Source organism: Phoxinus phoxinus (genome assembly GCF_949152265.1).
Source record: "Phoxinus phoxinus genome assembly, chromosome: 13".
NCBI classification, from domain to species: domain Eukaryota; kingdom Metazoa; phylum Chordata; class Actinopteri; order Cypriniformes; family Leuciscidae; genus Phoxinus; species Phoxinus phoxinus.
The window spans coordinates 33,432,843-33,448,835 of record NC_136888.1 but is presented as its reverse complement, the minus strand read 5'-3'; the positions used below and the strand labels follow the sequence as shown (position 1 = coordinate 33,448,835).

General features: G+C 39.7%; 1 protein-coding gene across 3 annotated transcripts; it reads right to left on the bottom strand.

Moving 5' to 3' along the window:
- Nucleotides 1–5,225: 5,225 nt before the first annotated feature.
- LOC307008986 (zona pellucida sperm-binding protein 3-like) lies at nucleotides 5,226–14,122 on the bottom strand. 3 transcript variants are annotated; one of them, XM_079632352.1, is made up of 8 exons: nucleotides 7,520–8,124; nucleotides 6,954–7,072; nucleotides 6,777–6,880; nucleotides 6,522–6,699; nucleotides 6,261–6,378; nucleotides 6,096–6,178; nucleotides 5,921–6,009; nucleotides 5,226–5,851 (listed from the first exon to the last, which is right to left on the bottom strand). In XM_079632352.1, exons 1-8 carry the CDS (start codon nucleotides 8,063–8,065, stop codon nucleotides 5,781–5,783), a joined length of 1,308 nt encoding a protein of 435 aa, XP_079488478.1. In that variant the 5' UTR covers nucleotides 8,066–8,124; the 3' UTR covers nucleotides 5,226–5,780. The 3 variants fall into 3 exon arrangements, with proteins under 3 accessions (XP_079488478.1, XP_079488479.1, XP_079488480.1); XM_079632353.1 differs by lacking the exon at nucleotides 7,520–8,124 and adding an exon at nucleotides 13,464–14,015 and having other exon boundaries at nucleotides 5,745–5,851; XM_079632354.1 differs by lacking the exons at nucleotides 5,226–5,851; nucleotides 5,921–6,009; nucleotides 6,096–6,178; ... (3 more) ...; nucleotides 6,954–7,072; nucleotides 7,520–8,124 and adding exons at nucleotides 11,293–11,454; nucleotides 11,531–11,616; nucleotides 11,685–11,767; ... (3 more) ...; nucleotides 12,853–12,971; nucleotides 13,464–14,122.
- Nucleotides 14,123–15,993: the final 1,871 nt, after the last annotated feature.

Here is a 15,993-nt window from a genome sequence, read left to right as displayed (position 1 = left end):
CTATGCAAAGTAGAAAAACACGTCCAGATGTGAGAGGTTACCAAGTGTAATCGTAGTCGTGTGCCGTGCAGAATCATTAGTGGTTGTGTGCGAAGACTAGCATCAGTAGAGCTCTTTAATATGGGGTTTGAGAAAACCCTTAAAGGGTTAGTTCACCCAAAAACTCTGTCAGTAATTACTCACCCTAATGTTGCTCCAACCCCGTAAGACTTTCGTTCATCTTCGGAACACAAATAAAGATATTTGTGATTAAATCTGAGAGCTGTCTCACTCCTCCATAGGCTTCTGTTGTAATTTAAACTGACAGTTTTCATTTTTGGGTGAACTAACCCTTTAAGTGTTGTAGTTAAAGTTACATTTGCTTCGGCACATGGAAACACCACTCATGTTTTCTTTAGTAAATGTAAAGCTATTATTTGGGGATGTCATTCTAAAGCAACTGCGTGTAATTTCACTTTGAGTTTTTGTGTGTTATTTAGGTGAGCGGTATGTGAACGTAGCCCTTCTTACTGGACATGTTGGCAGTAATGGTTGATAAAAAGGTCCCATGCATTATGTTGTTTGATAGAGAGCGCATTGATGAACAGTGCATGAAAAGGTGACAGCCACAAAGTGACAAACTAACCCAAAATGTGAACTAAGACTCACTGAATCAGGTCTTGTTTGGGCTGTTTTAAATAGCATTCTACTATACTTTGCACACTATTTCCAGTATGAATGCAAGTTTTCAGTATGTAATCATTATATGCAACACACTTGCGAATTTTCGACATTAAGGAGTTTAGAAAGTTTCTCACAAAATTTGATTACGAATGCAACATGATATGTTTTACTCCTAAAATGATAACTGGATTACCTGTTTGCTGAATAAAACATGCAGAAGTATTTTAAACAAATTATTTAAGTAATTTTATATGTTCAGGAAATGCATTATCTCCAAACCGGAAGGTTGGTGGTTCAATCCCCTGTTCTACTTGACCAAGTGTCGAGGTGTCCGTGAGCAAGACACCTAACCCCAGCTGCTCCTGATGAGCTGGATGGGGCCTTGCATGGCTGACACCGCCGTCGGTGTATGAATGGGTGAATGTGAGGCAAAATGTAAAGCGCTTTGTTGGCCATTAGGTCTGTGAAAGCGCTATATAAATGCAATCCATTTATCATTAGGCATAAACAGTCTACATTAAATGAAGACTTTATTTAAATGAATTGCAAAAGTTATTGCATCAAACTGATGTTCAGTGTTTTGAATCAGATTTGAATCAAATTAAAGACCTGCGAATCTTGACTCAATTCAAAAGTCATTCTGATTCTGGACAAAAGCACCTAGTGGCAATCCAATGCAATATCAGCCATGATGTACAACTTCCTTCACTCATTATCCGCCAAAGCTCAGACATTGTGTTATAAAAAATGTATATTTACATGTATGCATCTGGCAGACACTTGTATCCAAAGTGACTCACATTCATTAAAGGCATAGACTCATGCATGTCCTGGGAATCGAACCCATGCCCTTGTGTTGCAAACATCACGCTCTGCTGTTTGAGCTGCAGGTATTCATAAAAAAATCCTTTATGAAAGTAAAATGGGTTCAAATCTACAGGTTCATTTGGCACAAAATCATCTTTATCCATTTCTTCTCGGCCAGTGAGGCATACTGCATAAACTGAAGTCAATTACTGTAATACAGACAATTTCAGAATGACTCGCAGTTGCAAAACAGGTGAGAATTATCATAATAGTTTGACATTGTCCTTTTCCCAGCATTCTCGGTTTAGAAGCGAGCTGATAATAAGCGTGATTGAAAGAGGCGAGCGGAGGAATAATGTGCGTGTGGATGTCCGCTTCATTGAGTGAAACTTGGCTAATGAATAAGAATGAAGCCGTGGCGGCGTTATGGAGGAGAGACAGCGTGACACCAACGCTCCAGGCTTGGCGACGCTGTTGCTGGCGCGCGCGGCACAGAAGACCTGGCAGAGCCGTGTTCTCGTCACGACAGTCGGATCGGTCCCAGCCGGCACACTGTTAGAGGGGTGATTAATTATGGTGCTGATGAAACGTGATGGCAGTGGAGATGTCAGTGAGATGACAGGAGGGACACATCACACAGCGGCATCTGGAAGGATCCTCAGCCTCCACACCAGCGCTGTCTCTGCGAATCCCTTAATGTCACGGACAGCGTCTATTTATGTATCTAATGCAGGAGCAGCCGGTCAATGTCAACGTGACACGTGTAAAGCTGCTTCATTTACACTACAATCATAATAATATTGGTCCTTTTCTCATTGTGTGACCTAGAGAACATCACCTCCATATATAAAACAACAACACATTTATGACCAGCAGATATAGACATTAGAAAGCTTTGTGTCACCAGATGTATTAATAAATATGAATATGAAAAAAATTGGGGGTCAGAAAGTTTACTCATGATTCATTAATTTCCACACAAATATGAAGCAGCAGAACTGTTTTCAACATTGATAACAATAATCATAAATGTTTCTTGAGCAGCAAAGCTCATATTAAAGGAGAACTCCGGTGCAAAATGAACCTTTGGTCTAATTACACATTGTTACCTAGTCAACCGTTATCTGAGATTTGTTTTCATGATTATCGAATGTAAATAGTTGTATCTCTAAAAACAGTTTAGCCTATAACGCTAGTATAACGCTAGTATATGGGGCATTGAGTAATGACAAATAAAAAACGCTTGTTAATACCACTAACAAGGCTCAAAATAGCCCCACACTAACACGGTAGCATAATTAGGGTCCCTACCTTCAAACCGAAGCATTGAGAACTGTGTCAGTGTCCAGACAGTTTAATAAGAAGATATTTTATACATACAGTCAACTTCGCGTATACAGGTAGAAGCCATCTTTGAAAAACAGACTCTATCAATCGATCTACGAACCGCCGATCCAAATGCGCTGAACTGTGTAGAATCTCAAATGGTCCAGCGCACTTGGATCGGTGGTTCGTAGATCGATTGATAGAGTCTGTTTGATAGAGTAATGATGCTGAAAATACAGCTTTAATCACAGGAATACATTTTTGCTATATATTCACATCGAGAAGAGCTAAAACTGTAATAATATTTCACAATATTACTGTTTTTATGGTATTTTTTAACAAATAGGCCTAAATACAGCCTTTTAATGTTTAAAAACATTTGAGAAAAATCTTACTGGCCAAAAAACTTTTGAATTGAAGTGTAAATCTTTGTATGTTTCACCTAAATTGTTTACTCGCCCTCAATATGTTCCAAACCTGACTTTCTATCTTCTGTGAAACACAAAAGAAGATATTTTGAAAAAAAAAAAATTTAAGTCCATACAACGAAAGGTAATGGGGTCCAATGTAATTTGGTTCCCAATGATCTTCAAAACATCTTCTTTTTTTGCTCCATGGAAGAATGAAAGTCATTCAGGCTTGGAATGACATGAGGGTGAATAAATAATGACAAAAATTAAATTTTTGGGTACTTTAAGTGTAGTTGTATATATGAGTAAATAATCTCCTCCTGACCTCAATTTCCCAAAGTCTGCAAAACTCTTAACCCAAACATGAGTGTCATGAGGACATCATTTAATGTTTTCCTTGATGAAAAACACAGGAAACACAGTAAATTTCCCAGATGAATTGCTCTATTTACTGAAGTAAATGGGATGGATGTTGGAAATCCCAAAGGTGCAGAGAACTTTCCGGCGTGTGTTTGTGAATCTCACGTTTAAACCTTTCTTTGCCGCTCCGACTGGATCTATTTCTGGCTCGTGTGTCGAAGGAGAAGAGAAACACAGAACCTGCATGTTCATTTACATCTTCAGCCTTGTATCTTCTCTTTTCTTTTATGCATTCCCTTGTGAAAAAGAAGTACACTTTAGCATACTTTTAAAAGAACTTATACAGAAATGTACTTTCAAATAATATACTTAAGTGTGTTAACAAACAGTCATGAAAGTGGACTCTCTTGAAGAACGTTTAAGTGGCCATTTATATATGGCCATACACAGATATTTATGGGGGCAGGTGTTCAAGTGAATATTTATATTTAAAAAATATTTAATAAGTGACATACTGGTAAACTCTTTTAACTCTTTACATGAATTAACACTATACACCATAGGGCTGTTACTTATCAAATGAAATCAGTATAAACAAACCCCTTTACTAATTACTAAAATACATTTACACTGCAATTACAATTGCATAAATAATGTTATGAGATTCAAGGTTTTAGATTTATTTTTATTTTTTTGAGTGTAGCAAAAGAGTAGGCAAGCTTTGGGACATTAGTTCCTCGTCATCTTTAACGGACAGCTCTGTCGTTTGCATCCTGTCACCGGAAACAGCTGTCAATCATCTTTTCACAGTTAAAATCCTCCATTCAATCTAATTTTATTTCCTACCGTTTCGGGGAGAGATGTAGCAGCCAGTTAATCTGCCAATCGTGGGTCTTTCATGCGGAGACTCTTCTCATGTGTTTGCAATTTGAATAAAATGATGCATTTAAAAGTTAATGGCTAAACATATCTTTAAAAAAGTTCACAATGCTGCTGCAGATTAAATATATGGACAACATTGAATAAATACATTTTCGTCAGGTTAGATACTGATAATCACTTTATCTAAACCTCTCTATAACTCTCTACATAACCAGTCCTCCATGACTGTAGTTTATAAACTTTTCACTCGTGTTTGTAGTTGTAATCAAATCCTCATCCAACAGTCGATGGGTTGTGGACAATATTAAGCCCCGTTCACACCGCCAGCGATTTTGTCGCTAGTCTCAGTACTGTGAAGTTGCTTGTGGGCGTTGGTAGTGCTGTCGCTCTAATTTTATTGGTTGACTGGACGTCTGGCCAGATCTATACTAAATACCATCACAAATTACAACTACATCATTTTAATGTGACTAGAAATGATAGGCTCAAAAGAACCGTATGCTGTTGGGAGAGTGTTATTATTTTACCATAGCAGTATTCAGTGAATTAAATCATTTACTAGATTAACGATCAAGCAACAAATTAAACACTCATACGGTCATAAATTACTAAAACGTCATTCGTTTTTGAAAAATGAATTCTCTTGTCTCTAATAGTCAACACAATGCAGGGGAAACTGTAAAGTGAACTCCAGCAGTGCTAAACTTGCGTCATAAAATTACAACACCCGAACTATAAATGTATGAATTAAACTCAGAGACTGTCAACAGTTTCTTTCCCATGCATCATTTTATTATATCCATGAATGTGGTTAGTCAAATCATACAAGTGAAATCGCCCTCGAACTCGGTCTTGCAGAATATATTCATATTTACAGAACACAATATGCAGAAACACTCTGAGCACAGGAAAATGATAGGGAGACCAACTCCATTACATCTGCAGTGCTTCATGGGACAAGGTTTTCCTTGCAAAGCGCTATTGGAAATATTTGCTTGCCAAATTCTTTAGAGCATTGTGTAAAGCGTTTTCACCAGGTATTCGTCAAAAAAAAAAAAAAAATCTGAAGGCCTCAAAAGTATATCAATTAACCTTGGTCTTACACTAGCGGCCTTTAAAAGGTTCATTTTAAAATTCCTATGGAGATAAACAACTTATGTACCTCTTAAAGACCCATATAGCATGCAATCAAAGGGTTATATGGACTTAAGGTACAGCAAGACTATCAGTGTCACCACATTGGCAGAATGAGGCCATTCTAATTTACAGTAAAGTCTATTAAACCAAAGCAAAATGACAAGTCAGAAACAAGCAAGGATTGGTTTGTCAGTTTTATTGAGAACCTCTCTTTTGCCCTTGAACCATTACAGGACCAAGTGAGGCCTTGCCTTCCCACTGAATGCCTAGAAGAATAAAGCCAAGTTAGAGCACTTGAACCTCAAAAGAAACATTAGAAAGCAAAAGCAACCAACCTCCATAGGGAGAAGCAGCAAGACCATCAGAACCACATGTTGAGTCACAGCAACCACAAACTTGGTCGTTTCCATCAGCAGCAAACCACCTGCAACAGGACAAAAAAAAGAAAAAAAAAAGACATGAAACCTTCATCATGAGCAAAGTCAGCTTAAACCAAAAAACCCAACTTACCCATTGGCAAAGGAACAGGACTTGAGCTGAGCGTCACTGGGTGCAGAAGCAATAGTTGCCTTCAGAATACAGGTTATGTAGATCTGCAAGGTTGACAGACAAGTCACAAAACCAAAGCAGGCCAGAAGAGAAATCGAATAAACTCATGATATTCATAATACATACAGAAGGACTGATGCCCTCCTGGAACATAAACGCCTCCAGCTGGAACTGGATCTTGTCAACCTGGGACCGAGGCATGAAGCGGGAGCTGGAAGCTGTAGTTTTGGCATCCACAAAACACCTGACGACAAAGCAATCACAAATAGTAACTCATGAATCTCAACTCTTAGAGCATCAAGCAATAAGACCTTACCCATGACTCTGTAAAAGTGGTTACAAAAAGCAACATGAACAGTCCTACCAGATCAATGGCCATGACCTTACCCATTATTCTCAATGAAGGAATATCTTGGAAGGGAGTTCACATCAGGTACTTGAGTGGCCACACAGCGGTCCACAAACACACGCAGAGGCACATGATTGTACTGCATCACAGATGCCTCGATGTTAATAACACCACCCAGGAAATAGGAGTATGAAGGCCTCTGATAGGACCAATCGTCTGAGAGAAAAAAATAAATATATATATACAAATCGCAAGGTTAAAGGATTATTTTATTAAAAAAAACCTGCACAAACCCATCATGATCTTCAGGGAGAACAGCAAGACTTCTTGACCAGCCTCTGTTGAGGCATAAGGGACCCATGTTGGCCTCAAGGCATCACTGCTTACATTTTGAAGCCTGTGGTTTATGAAAGTACCCATTAAATGGTCTCCCAGTTGCACAGGGAATGCAGAAAGTCAGAGATTCTTACCTTTGATAATGGCATTGAACACCGACAGTTGCACCATCGGCCCGGGTAATCGGAGTACCTGCAAGCGCCTCAGGGGTGTAGGTAAGAGAGAAGGTGTAGACAAGCTCTTCCTCATTCATCTGTAAAACGATTGTTGTTATCTAGAGGGTCATCCTAAAGACTTAACAGATACCAAGACTGTGCACTCATATTGGAATAGCATATATGGAATTCAAAATTGCCAATTGGTAAATTCTCCTTATGACCAAAGCAGCCCTCAGAAGTTCTAGTGTGCCCATAGTTAGTCAACGTTTTGTAGACATGCACATTTTCGGTTTCAGGGTAAAAACTAACTCTTGGTCTCTAGTAGTGTTATAGCTATTGTTCTTGTTTCTTAACCTCCAGTCACAGGATAGTTTACATTACATGTTGGTTTAAAGTTTTTTTTTTACAGAAAGTAGCTTGAAAACTCAGGATTTCTCCATTCAAATAGATAGTACTTGGTCTTAGCTGCCCTGGTATTGCAAATATGACAGCTAACTATGACAGCCACAACACAAAACCCATTAAGATGTATGAGTTCTTACCATCAGCACGCTGTTGCAGTCCTGTAATTCATACTCAAAGATGAGCACTCTTGACCCAGGATCCTGACCAACAACAGGACATCCACCTAAAGACAGACCAGTTGGCTGGATCAACTGACCATTACTGAAAAAGTCCTGCTGGACCTCTACGAGAACACGGTTCACGCCACATTGCACCGCTACGCTGCTGGGAGTCACGGGTTGCCTCAACTGGAAGTCCACCGCCAACTCACTCTGCACCTCAGGAACAATGGGATACCTCCAATCCAAAGGCTTCACTGGACCCTGCAACAGCTGCTTTTCTTGAAGGCCAAAAGGCTCCTGCGCAAGGCTTTTGAAGTCAGGACCCAAAGGACTCTGAAACTGAGAAGCCACTTGCAAAGGGTTCCAGAGGCCTAGAGGAGAAAGGCCAGGACTTCTGGAAGCTGGATCTGATTTTGGCCCCATGCTTCTTGGACTAGGACTGTATCTCAAACTTCCCCAGACATCAGGCAGATCAAATGCTACAATCACAACCACCACTAACATACCTTTCAGGAACCCCATCCTAACAAACTTTAACACAATCACCACAATACAAACCAGTGCTTGGCTTTGCCATTTTGTACAGCTTTGAATTAAAGTGGCTCCACCCGTTTAACTTAATTGATTATCCTTGATTCTCCTCTGGACCTGTAGAGTTTTTGCATCTCTGGGACATCCCCACTCTGCACATTTTGTATTTACATGACACCATATTAAACTAAAACTTTTTATGCATTGTGTTCATTTACATTATTATCCTTTATTTTTCCAGGAAGGTCCCATTGAGATTAAAAGAAATCTTTTCTTCCAGGGAGTCCTGGCCAAGATGGCAACAGTGTTTTGGGGACATAAAAACTCTTTTGAAAACTGGTTTTCAAAGTGCAAGTTTTTAAAAGAATATCATTATTTTCTCCATTTAAACTACAAGTCAAGTCAAGTCAAGTCACCTTTATTTATATAGCGCTTTTTACAATACAGATTGTGTCAAAGCAGCTTCACAGTGATAACATGAAAATAATACAAAAAAAAACAATTTCATTATGGTCCACCTTTAAGGCAGATCTATAATATTGTTGAATATTAAATGTCCCCAACTAAGCAAGCCAGAAGGTAAGGCAACAGCGGCAAGGAACCAAAACTCCATCAGGGACAGAATGGAGAAAAAAAACCTTTGGAGAACCCAGGCTCAGTCGGGGGCCAGTTCTCCTCTGGCCAATGAGTGAACAGTGTATGATTATGATTCAGGAGCATTACAGGTCAGAAGTCAGAATGAATCAGAGTATTTGTCCAGGTAACTACAAAAATGTATGATAACTTTGATGTCATGTGCATGCGTATTACATGTTCAGTTTATAGGCGTGTAGTGTTCCTTTACCATGTGTCATTGACAATTTCTGGCCTGGCAGCAGAATACAGCATTTTTAGTCGTTTTCACAGATCCTTTTGAACCGGGATCGTTTTGACAATATTGTTATCTGTACTCAAAAGGCCAAAACCGGGTGTGCTAGTGCGTGCCAGTCTCTTTTCCACTGTCACTTCCGGGGCTTGATCAGGCTTCGTCTGGCCTTCCTCGAGGCCAACGGCCAGGGTGTTTTGGCCCGTCGAATACCTTGGTCTACAGCGGGCCAGCTCTGGTTTGAGGAGTGGTCATGAACAGAGGCGGAGTTTATCGGAGTCAGGAGACGGCAACGCCGGATGACTTCATACCCTCGGATGACTCAAAACTCACTTTCAGACAGTAGCGAGTGTTTGAATACCTTCTGTTTGTGATCTGATGTGGATTCTGATCACCGCATTTAAGGCAGAAATATTTAGGCCTATATGCGATGCAAAAGACTATGCACGCTAACCATTACCATAGTAAACGTGGTAAATATGACCACTTGAAGAAATCAGACATCATATAGGCTATGACAACTGTGTATTTATTTTATTTGTTAGTACATGTAGTCTCTTTATCTGTCTGATATCCAGATTTAGCTATGTCATTAAATAAAGCAAGTCCGTTTTTTCAGGAACTTCTGTTTCTCTGACTGAAAATATAACTGTATTGGGACAGTCACTGGAGAGAGAGCTAAATCTCCTCAGATGACTTAATGTCTCAATTTGCCTACTTATAATACTCCCTAAAAGTATGCTCTTTTTGTGAAGAAAAAGTAGATCATTTTGAGTGTGTAGCTAAAGTAGACAAGCTTTGGGAGATACTATCATGTCATAAAATTGCATCTTTAACGGTTTCTCTCTGTCGCATCCTGTCACAGTAAAGTGGCCTTTCAATCATCTTGTCACTGTTAAAATCCTTCACATTTCATTTTAGTTTCCTACTGTATCGGAGAGAAATGCAGTAGCACGTTGATCTGCAGTAGCGGGTCTTTCATGTGGAGAACTCTCCGTATATCCGCCATGTGTAGTTTAACACTTTTTACTCGTGTTTGTAATTCCTCCACCAAAGTGCAATGGGTTGTTGGCAATATTAACCTTTAAAGTGAGCACAGATCCACACTTCGAAAATAGTAGACCATCTGGGGACTTTTGGCATACTCTTTTTAACTGTGTTTTGGTACACATTTTATTCTCACATTCTGTTTAGGTTGTATAGTATGGACATTGAAACGCAGGGATACTCTGAGTAATTAATTACTTAACCACCTCTAAAATGTACTGTGTAGTATTGATAAAATCCATATGTACTACGTTCACCATGTTGTCATGTGACCTTCCAGCATCAGTTGTCGCTTCACTGCAATTTTCAAATCCTATTTTTATGCCACAGTAAAGTATCCATCGTATGCACTCTTCAGAATCTCGCCGGAAGTAGATGATCATCCGGTCATTGATGATCATACTCACATTTGCAATAATGCTGGTATACAGAAAAGCACTATTGCTTATGTTAAAGACATAAACGCATACAAGTGAAATGCATATCTTGAAATATTAATTTGGGCCATTTTTGACCTTGCACAATGTCATTTTACACCAACAAACTGATTGGTTGTTAAGCATAATGGAGGACAATTACTTAAATTAGGCTGGCTGTATTGAAATATTTTAATAGTCAGACCGTCACTTTCAACAGCGTTTCTCAGAAATCACTTACTGCAACTTTAAGTAGCCTACAGTTTTTTTTTTTTTAAATGTACTTCTAAGATTTGAAGTACACTATAAGTGTACATTTAGTACACCTAGTATGACATGAGGTGATAAACTACACTTATTGTCTTGGATCATATTTCACCCCAAAAAATTAAGACTATGGTCTCAACAGGTTTTATGAGATTAATATAATCAAACCTCAGTGGAAGTTGATAAACAATTAAGTGTCAATATGCAGTAACGCAGCACAGGAATATGATAGGAACACTGACTCAATTACATCTGCAGTGCTTCATGGGACAAGGTGTTCCTTGCAAAGCGCTTTTGGAAATATTTGCTTGCCAAATTCTTAAGGACATTATGGGTAATTTTTCACCGGGAATTCTAGTTAAACAAAAACTGATGGCTTCAAAAGTATATACTAATTAACCTTGGTCTTACACTATCAGCCTTCAGAAGGTTTACTTTAAAATTCCCTTTGTAAGTCCCATATTGCCTGGAACCCTTTGGTTGCATGCTATATCAGACTTTAAAATGTTCATATTAAAAATCCCTAAGGAGAACAACAACTTCTGTACCTTTGCAAGTCCCATATAGCATGCAACCAAAGGGTTCCAGGCAATATGGGACTTAAGTAGGACTATCAGTTTCACCACATTGCCAGAAGAGGCACTTCTACTTGAAACATCTGTTAAACCAGACAAAGCAAAATGATAAGTCAGATACATGCAAGGATTGTCAGTTTTATTGAGAACCTCTCTTTTGCTCTTGAACTATTACAGGACCAAGTGAGGCCTTGCCTTCCCACTGAATGCCTTGAAAGAAAGAAAAAGCCAAGTTAGAGCCTAACTTGAACCTAAAAATAAACCTTAAAGAGCAAAAGCAACAAACCTCCATAGGGAGCAGCAAGACCATCAGGACCACATGTTGAGTCACAACAACCACAAACTTGGTCATTTCCATCAGCACCAAACCACCTGCACCAAGACAAAGACATGGAACCTTTAACATAAGCAAAGTCAACTTAAAATCAAAACCAACTTACCCATTGGCAAACGAACAGGATTTGCGCTGAGCGTCACTGGGTGCAGAAGCAATAGTTGCCTTTAGTATACAGGTTATGTAGATCTGCAAGGGATGACAGATACGTCATTAAACCCAAGCAGATGGGAGGAGAAGCCAAATTAGCTCATGATATTCGTAATACATACAGAAGGACTGCTGCCCTCCTGGAACATAAACGCCTCCAGCTGGAACTGGATCTTGTCAACCTGGGACCGAGGCATGAAGCGGGAGCTGGAAGCTGTAGTTTTGGCATCCACAAAACACCTGACGGCAAAGCAAGTCACAAAGAGCAACTCATGAATGTCAACTGTAGAGCCTCAAGCAACTAGATCCGTTACGTACACTGAACGGATTAAGCGTGTGGCATATGGGTAGTTAGCGTTGTTTGGCATCTCGAGCTCACCTTCCCACTTTGTTTTTGGTATTGTTATTTGTGTGGGTTTCCTCACTGTCTGTATAAGTATTATTTTCTATTCATCTTTGGCACTATACAATAAACTTGCGCTGAGTTTTGATTTGATACTTTATTGCCCTGACCTTCATATCGAGTTACACACCTCGATTTAAATGTTAAACTCCCTTTACCCGCTAGCCCCCCAAAAAAACTAAGGGACGTAACAAGACCTTACCCATGACTATATAACAGCGGTTACAAAAAGCAACTTAAACAGTCCTACCGCATCAAGGGCCATGACCTTACCCATGATTCTCAATGAAGGAATATCTCGGAAGAGAGTTCACATCAGGAACTTGAGTGGCCACACAGTGGTCCACAAACACACGCAGAGGCACATGATTGTACTGCATCACAGATGCCTCAATGTTAATAACACCACCCAGGAAATAGGAGTTTGAAGGCCTCTGATAGGACCAATCATCTACACACAAAAAAAAAAAAAACATTTTAAGCACAGCAACAATAGAAAGGGTAAAGGTTTATTTCATTGAAAGAAAAAAACCTGTACCAACCCATCATGATCTTCAGGGAGAACAGCAAGACTTCTTCACCAGCCTCTGATGAGGCATAAGGGACCCATGTTGGCCTCAAGGCATCACTGCTTACATTTTGGAGCCTGCGGTTCATGAAAATACCCGTTAAATGGTCTCCCAGTTGCACAAGAAAGTGCAGAAAGTCAGAGATCACTTACCTTTGATAATGGCATTGAACACCAACAATTGCACCATCGGCCCGGGTAATCGGAGTACCTGCAAGCGCCTCAGGGGTGTAGGTAAGAGAGAAGGTGTAGACAAGCTCTTCCTCATTCATCTGTAAAGAGATGAGATGGAGTTACCAAGAGGGTCATCCCAAAAACTTAAAATACACCAAGACCATGCACTCATATTGATTTGAATGGGAGAAGGTGCACTGTGCAATATGGGGGAATTCCTTAAGAGCAAAATCACATTTGTAAATTCTCCACATTACCACAGCTGCCCCTAGAAGCTCCTGTGTTGCCAGAGATGGTCAATGTTTTGGAGACATGCACTTATGATTGAACATGCACCTTGGCTGTTCCAGGGTAAAAATAGCTTTAACACTTAATCCACAAGACTTATTGTTTCTAGTTTCTTAAGGCTCCTTTCATACCATTTATGGGATGGTTTGGAGGGTTATTTAAAAGGCAAGTTGCTTAAATTCAGGATTTACTCAGAAAGAACTTGGTCTTAGCTGACCTGGCATTGTAAAACCAAGTGAAGCGATTTTCCTTGAAGGTCCACCACAAAAAAAAATAACCAATTAAGATTTAGGAGTTCTTACCATCAGCACACTGTTGCAGTCCTGTAATTCATACTCAAAGATGAGCACTCTTGACCCAGGATCCTGACCAACAACAGGACATCCACCTAAAGACAGACCAGTTGGCTGGATCAACTGACCATTGCTGAAAAAGTCCTGCTGGACCTCTACGAGAACCCGGTTCACGCCACATTGCACCGCTACGCTGCTGGGAGTCACGGGTTGCCTCAACTGGAAGTCCACCGCCAACTCACTCTGCACCTCGGGAACAATGGGATACCTCCAATCCAAAGGCTTCACTGGACCCTGCAACAGCTGCTTTTCTTGAAGGCCAAAAGGCTCCTGTGCAAGACTTTTGAAGTCCGGACCCAAAGGACTCTGAAACTGAGAAGCGACTTGCAAAGGGTTCCAGAGGCCTAGAGGAGAAAGGCCAGGACTTCTGGAAGCTGGATCTGATTTTGGCCCCATGCTTCTTGGACTATGACTGTACCTCAAATTTCCCAAGACATCAGGCAGATCAAATGCAACAATCACCGCTAAGACAACTTTCAGGAACTCCATCCTAACAAACTTTGACACAAACACCACAACACACACACCAGGGTTTGGCTTTGCCATTTTGTACAGCTTTGAGTTAAGGTGGCTCCACCCCTTTTACCTTAATTGATCCTCCTTGATTCACCTCTGGACCTGTAGAGTGTATGCATCTTGAGGACGCATATTTTTTTATGAGCCTGTCCAAATACCCACACTTACGGTCTTTGTACTGGACCACTTGTCTACTTACATGACCTACAGTATTTCCGGTCTTTGATCCAAGTGGGCTTGAAGACCACAAGTGTGTGTAGAACTTTTGATTACCCAATGGGACACACTTTTAGTGTTGCAAAAATGCTAATTTACAGAGCTCTATTTACACATTTTGATTTCAAGTACTTTGCATTTTAAAATAAACGTATGTCTGTTCAGTAGTTTGTATGTAAAAAAAAGACACTTTAAAAATTGTGATGCTTGTATTAAGTGATGAAATGCAGTTGCAAATGTTGTACAAAATATACACTCACATCTTTATACCAACAATATGTTCAACACTTTGTTTTACTACCAAATTATGTGTAATTTCTCAGTGGAATGTTTTCAGATTCACTTTATTTTTATGGTCCACATTAACACAGTCTGTTGACTATATGTAACACTGCACCTACATGTCTACTAACTCTCATTAGAGTGTTAGTACAGTATTAGTAGACTGGTAGGGTTAGAATAAGCTGACATGTACTTGCAGTTACTTATAGTCAGTAGAATGTCTGTTGGGGACCATCACAATAAAGAGTTTGTCTGCTTATTATCTGCTAACTCTTTATTGTGATAGTCCCCAACAGACATTCTGTTGACTAAGAAACTATGCAGGTACATGTCAAGTTATTCTAACCCTAACCCTACCAGTCTACTAATACTCTACTGAGAGTTAGTTGACATGTATTTGCAAAGACACTTATAGTCAACGGAATGTTCAAAAGGGACTATCAAAATAAAGTGTTACCATGTTTTCCTTGTTATCTCGCGATTTCGGGGCATGCGAGTTAACAAACACGATGCATAATGGGATACGCTTAGCCTTGAATACCACTCTGAAGCGGTATTCGAGATTGTATGGTTTTAGTGTACGTTAAGGGCACTGAGCTTTGGCATTTTTAAGACATGGGACTGTCTTGCGCACTTCCTGTCACATGCACGTGTGGGCAAGACATCAAGTGGATTTTTGCACAGGCACTTTGTCTCCCTTATCTGACATATGGAGGGGGCATTCATATGACACAATTTTCAACTAAAAATGTATGCATTGTTTTTATATGACAAGAGCATTTGGGGGCCTAAAAAAAGCAAACTTTTGAAGATGAATTACAAAGTGTAAGTTTTTGAAAAGAATACCATTGTCTTTGTACACAACAAAAACATGGATTTGTGAAAAATTACATTATGCACATAAATACATGTTCAGTCTATAGAGTGTTGCAAGTATGATACCAGAACTCAGACCAAGACACCGCTGGTTCCTTCAGGATTTTCCTATGATACTTTGATGTTCTGTTCTACAACGTACACTGCACACACCCCAAACGGTTCTCGCTTATTAAAAACATAAATTTTCTAAAATGAATGTATCTATTTGTGCTATAGGTCTGTAGAACAAAATGTCACATTGAAAAACCCCATAGGAAAATTTCAAATGAACCAGGAGCAACTTAGTCTTGTAAAAGTCAATGTGATCAAACGTCAGTGGAAGCTGAATGTGTAAACAAATATCAACATATGCAGACAAGAGAACAGGAATATTAAAAGACACTCAACATCACCCACAGAGCTTCATGGGACAAGGCATTCCCTGCAGAGCTCTATTGGAACAATTTGTTTGCCATATTAAGAACACCATCCTTTGAATAAGACTTTAAACCAAGGTCCTGACTTTGGTCATAAAAAAACAAGGCACTTCTCGTAAAGAGTAGAGGTGTAACCCTGTTGTCCTGGCCAAATTTCCTGCATTGGCCCA

Bases quoted from the DNA above. Each gene is read 5' to 3' on its own strand.
- LOC307008986 (XM_079632354.1), bottom strand. From the start codon at position 14,060: ATGGCAAAGCCAAACCCTGGTGTGTGTGTTGTGGTGTTTGTGTCAAAG. The intron at 11,969-12,404 runs GTAAGGTCATGG...CTTTGCCGTCAG, and splicing joins TCCTTCATTGAGAATCATGG to GTGTTTTGTGGATGCCAAAA. The intron at 11,455-11,530 runs GTTTGTTGCTTT...CTTTCTTTCAAG, and splicing joins TCTTGCTGCTCCCTATGGAG to GCATTCAGTGGGAAGGCAAG.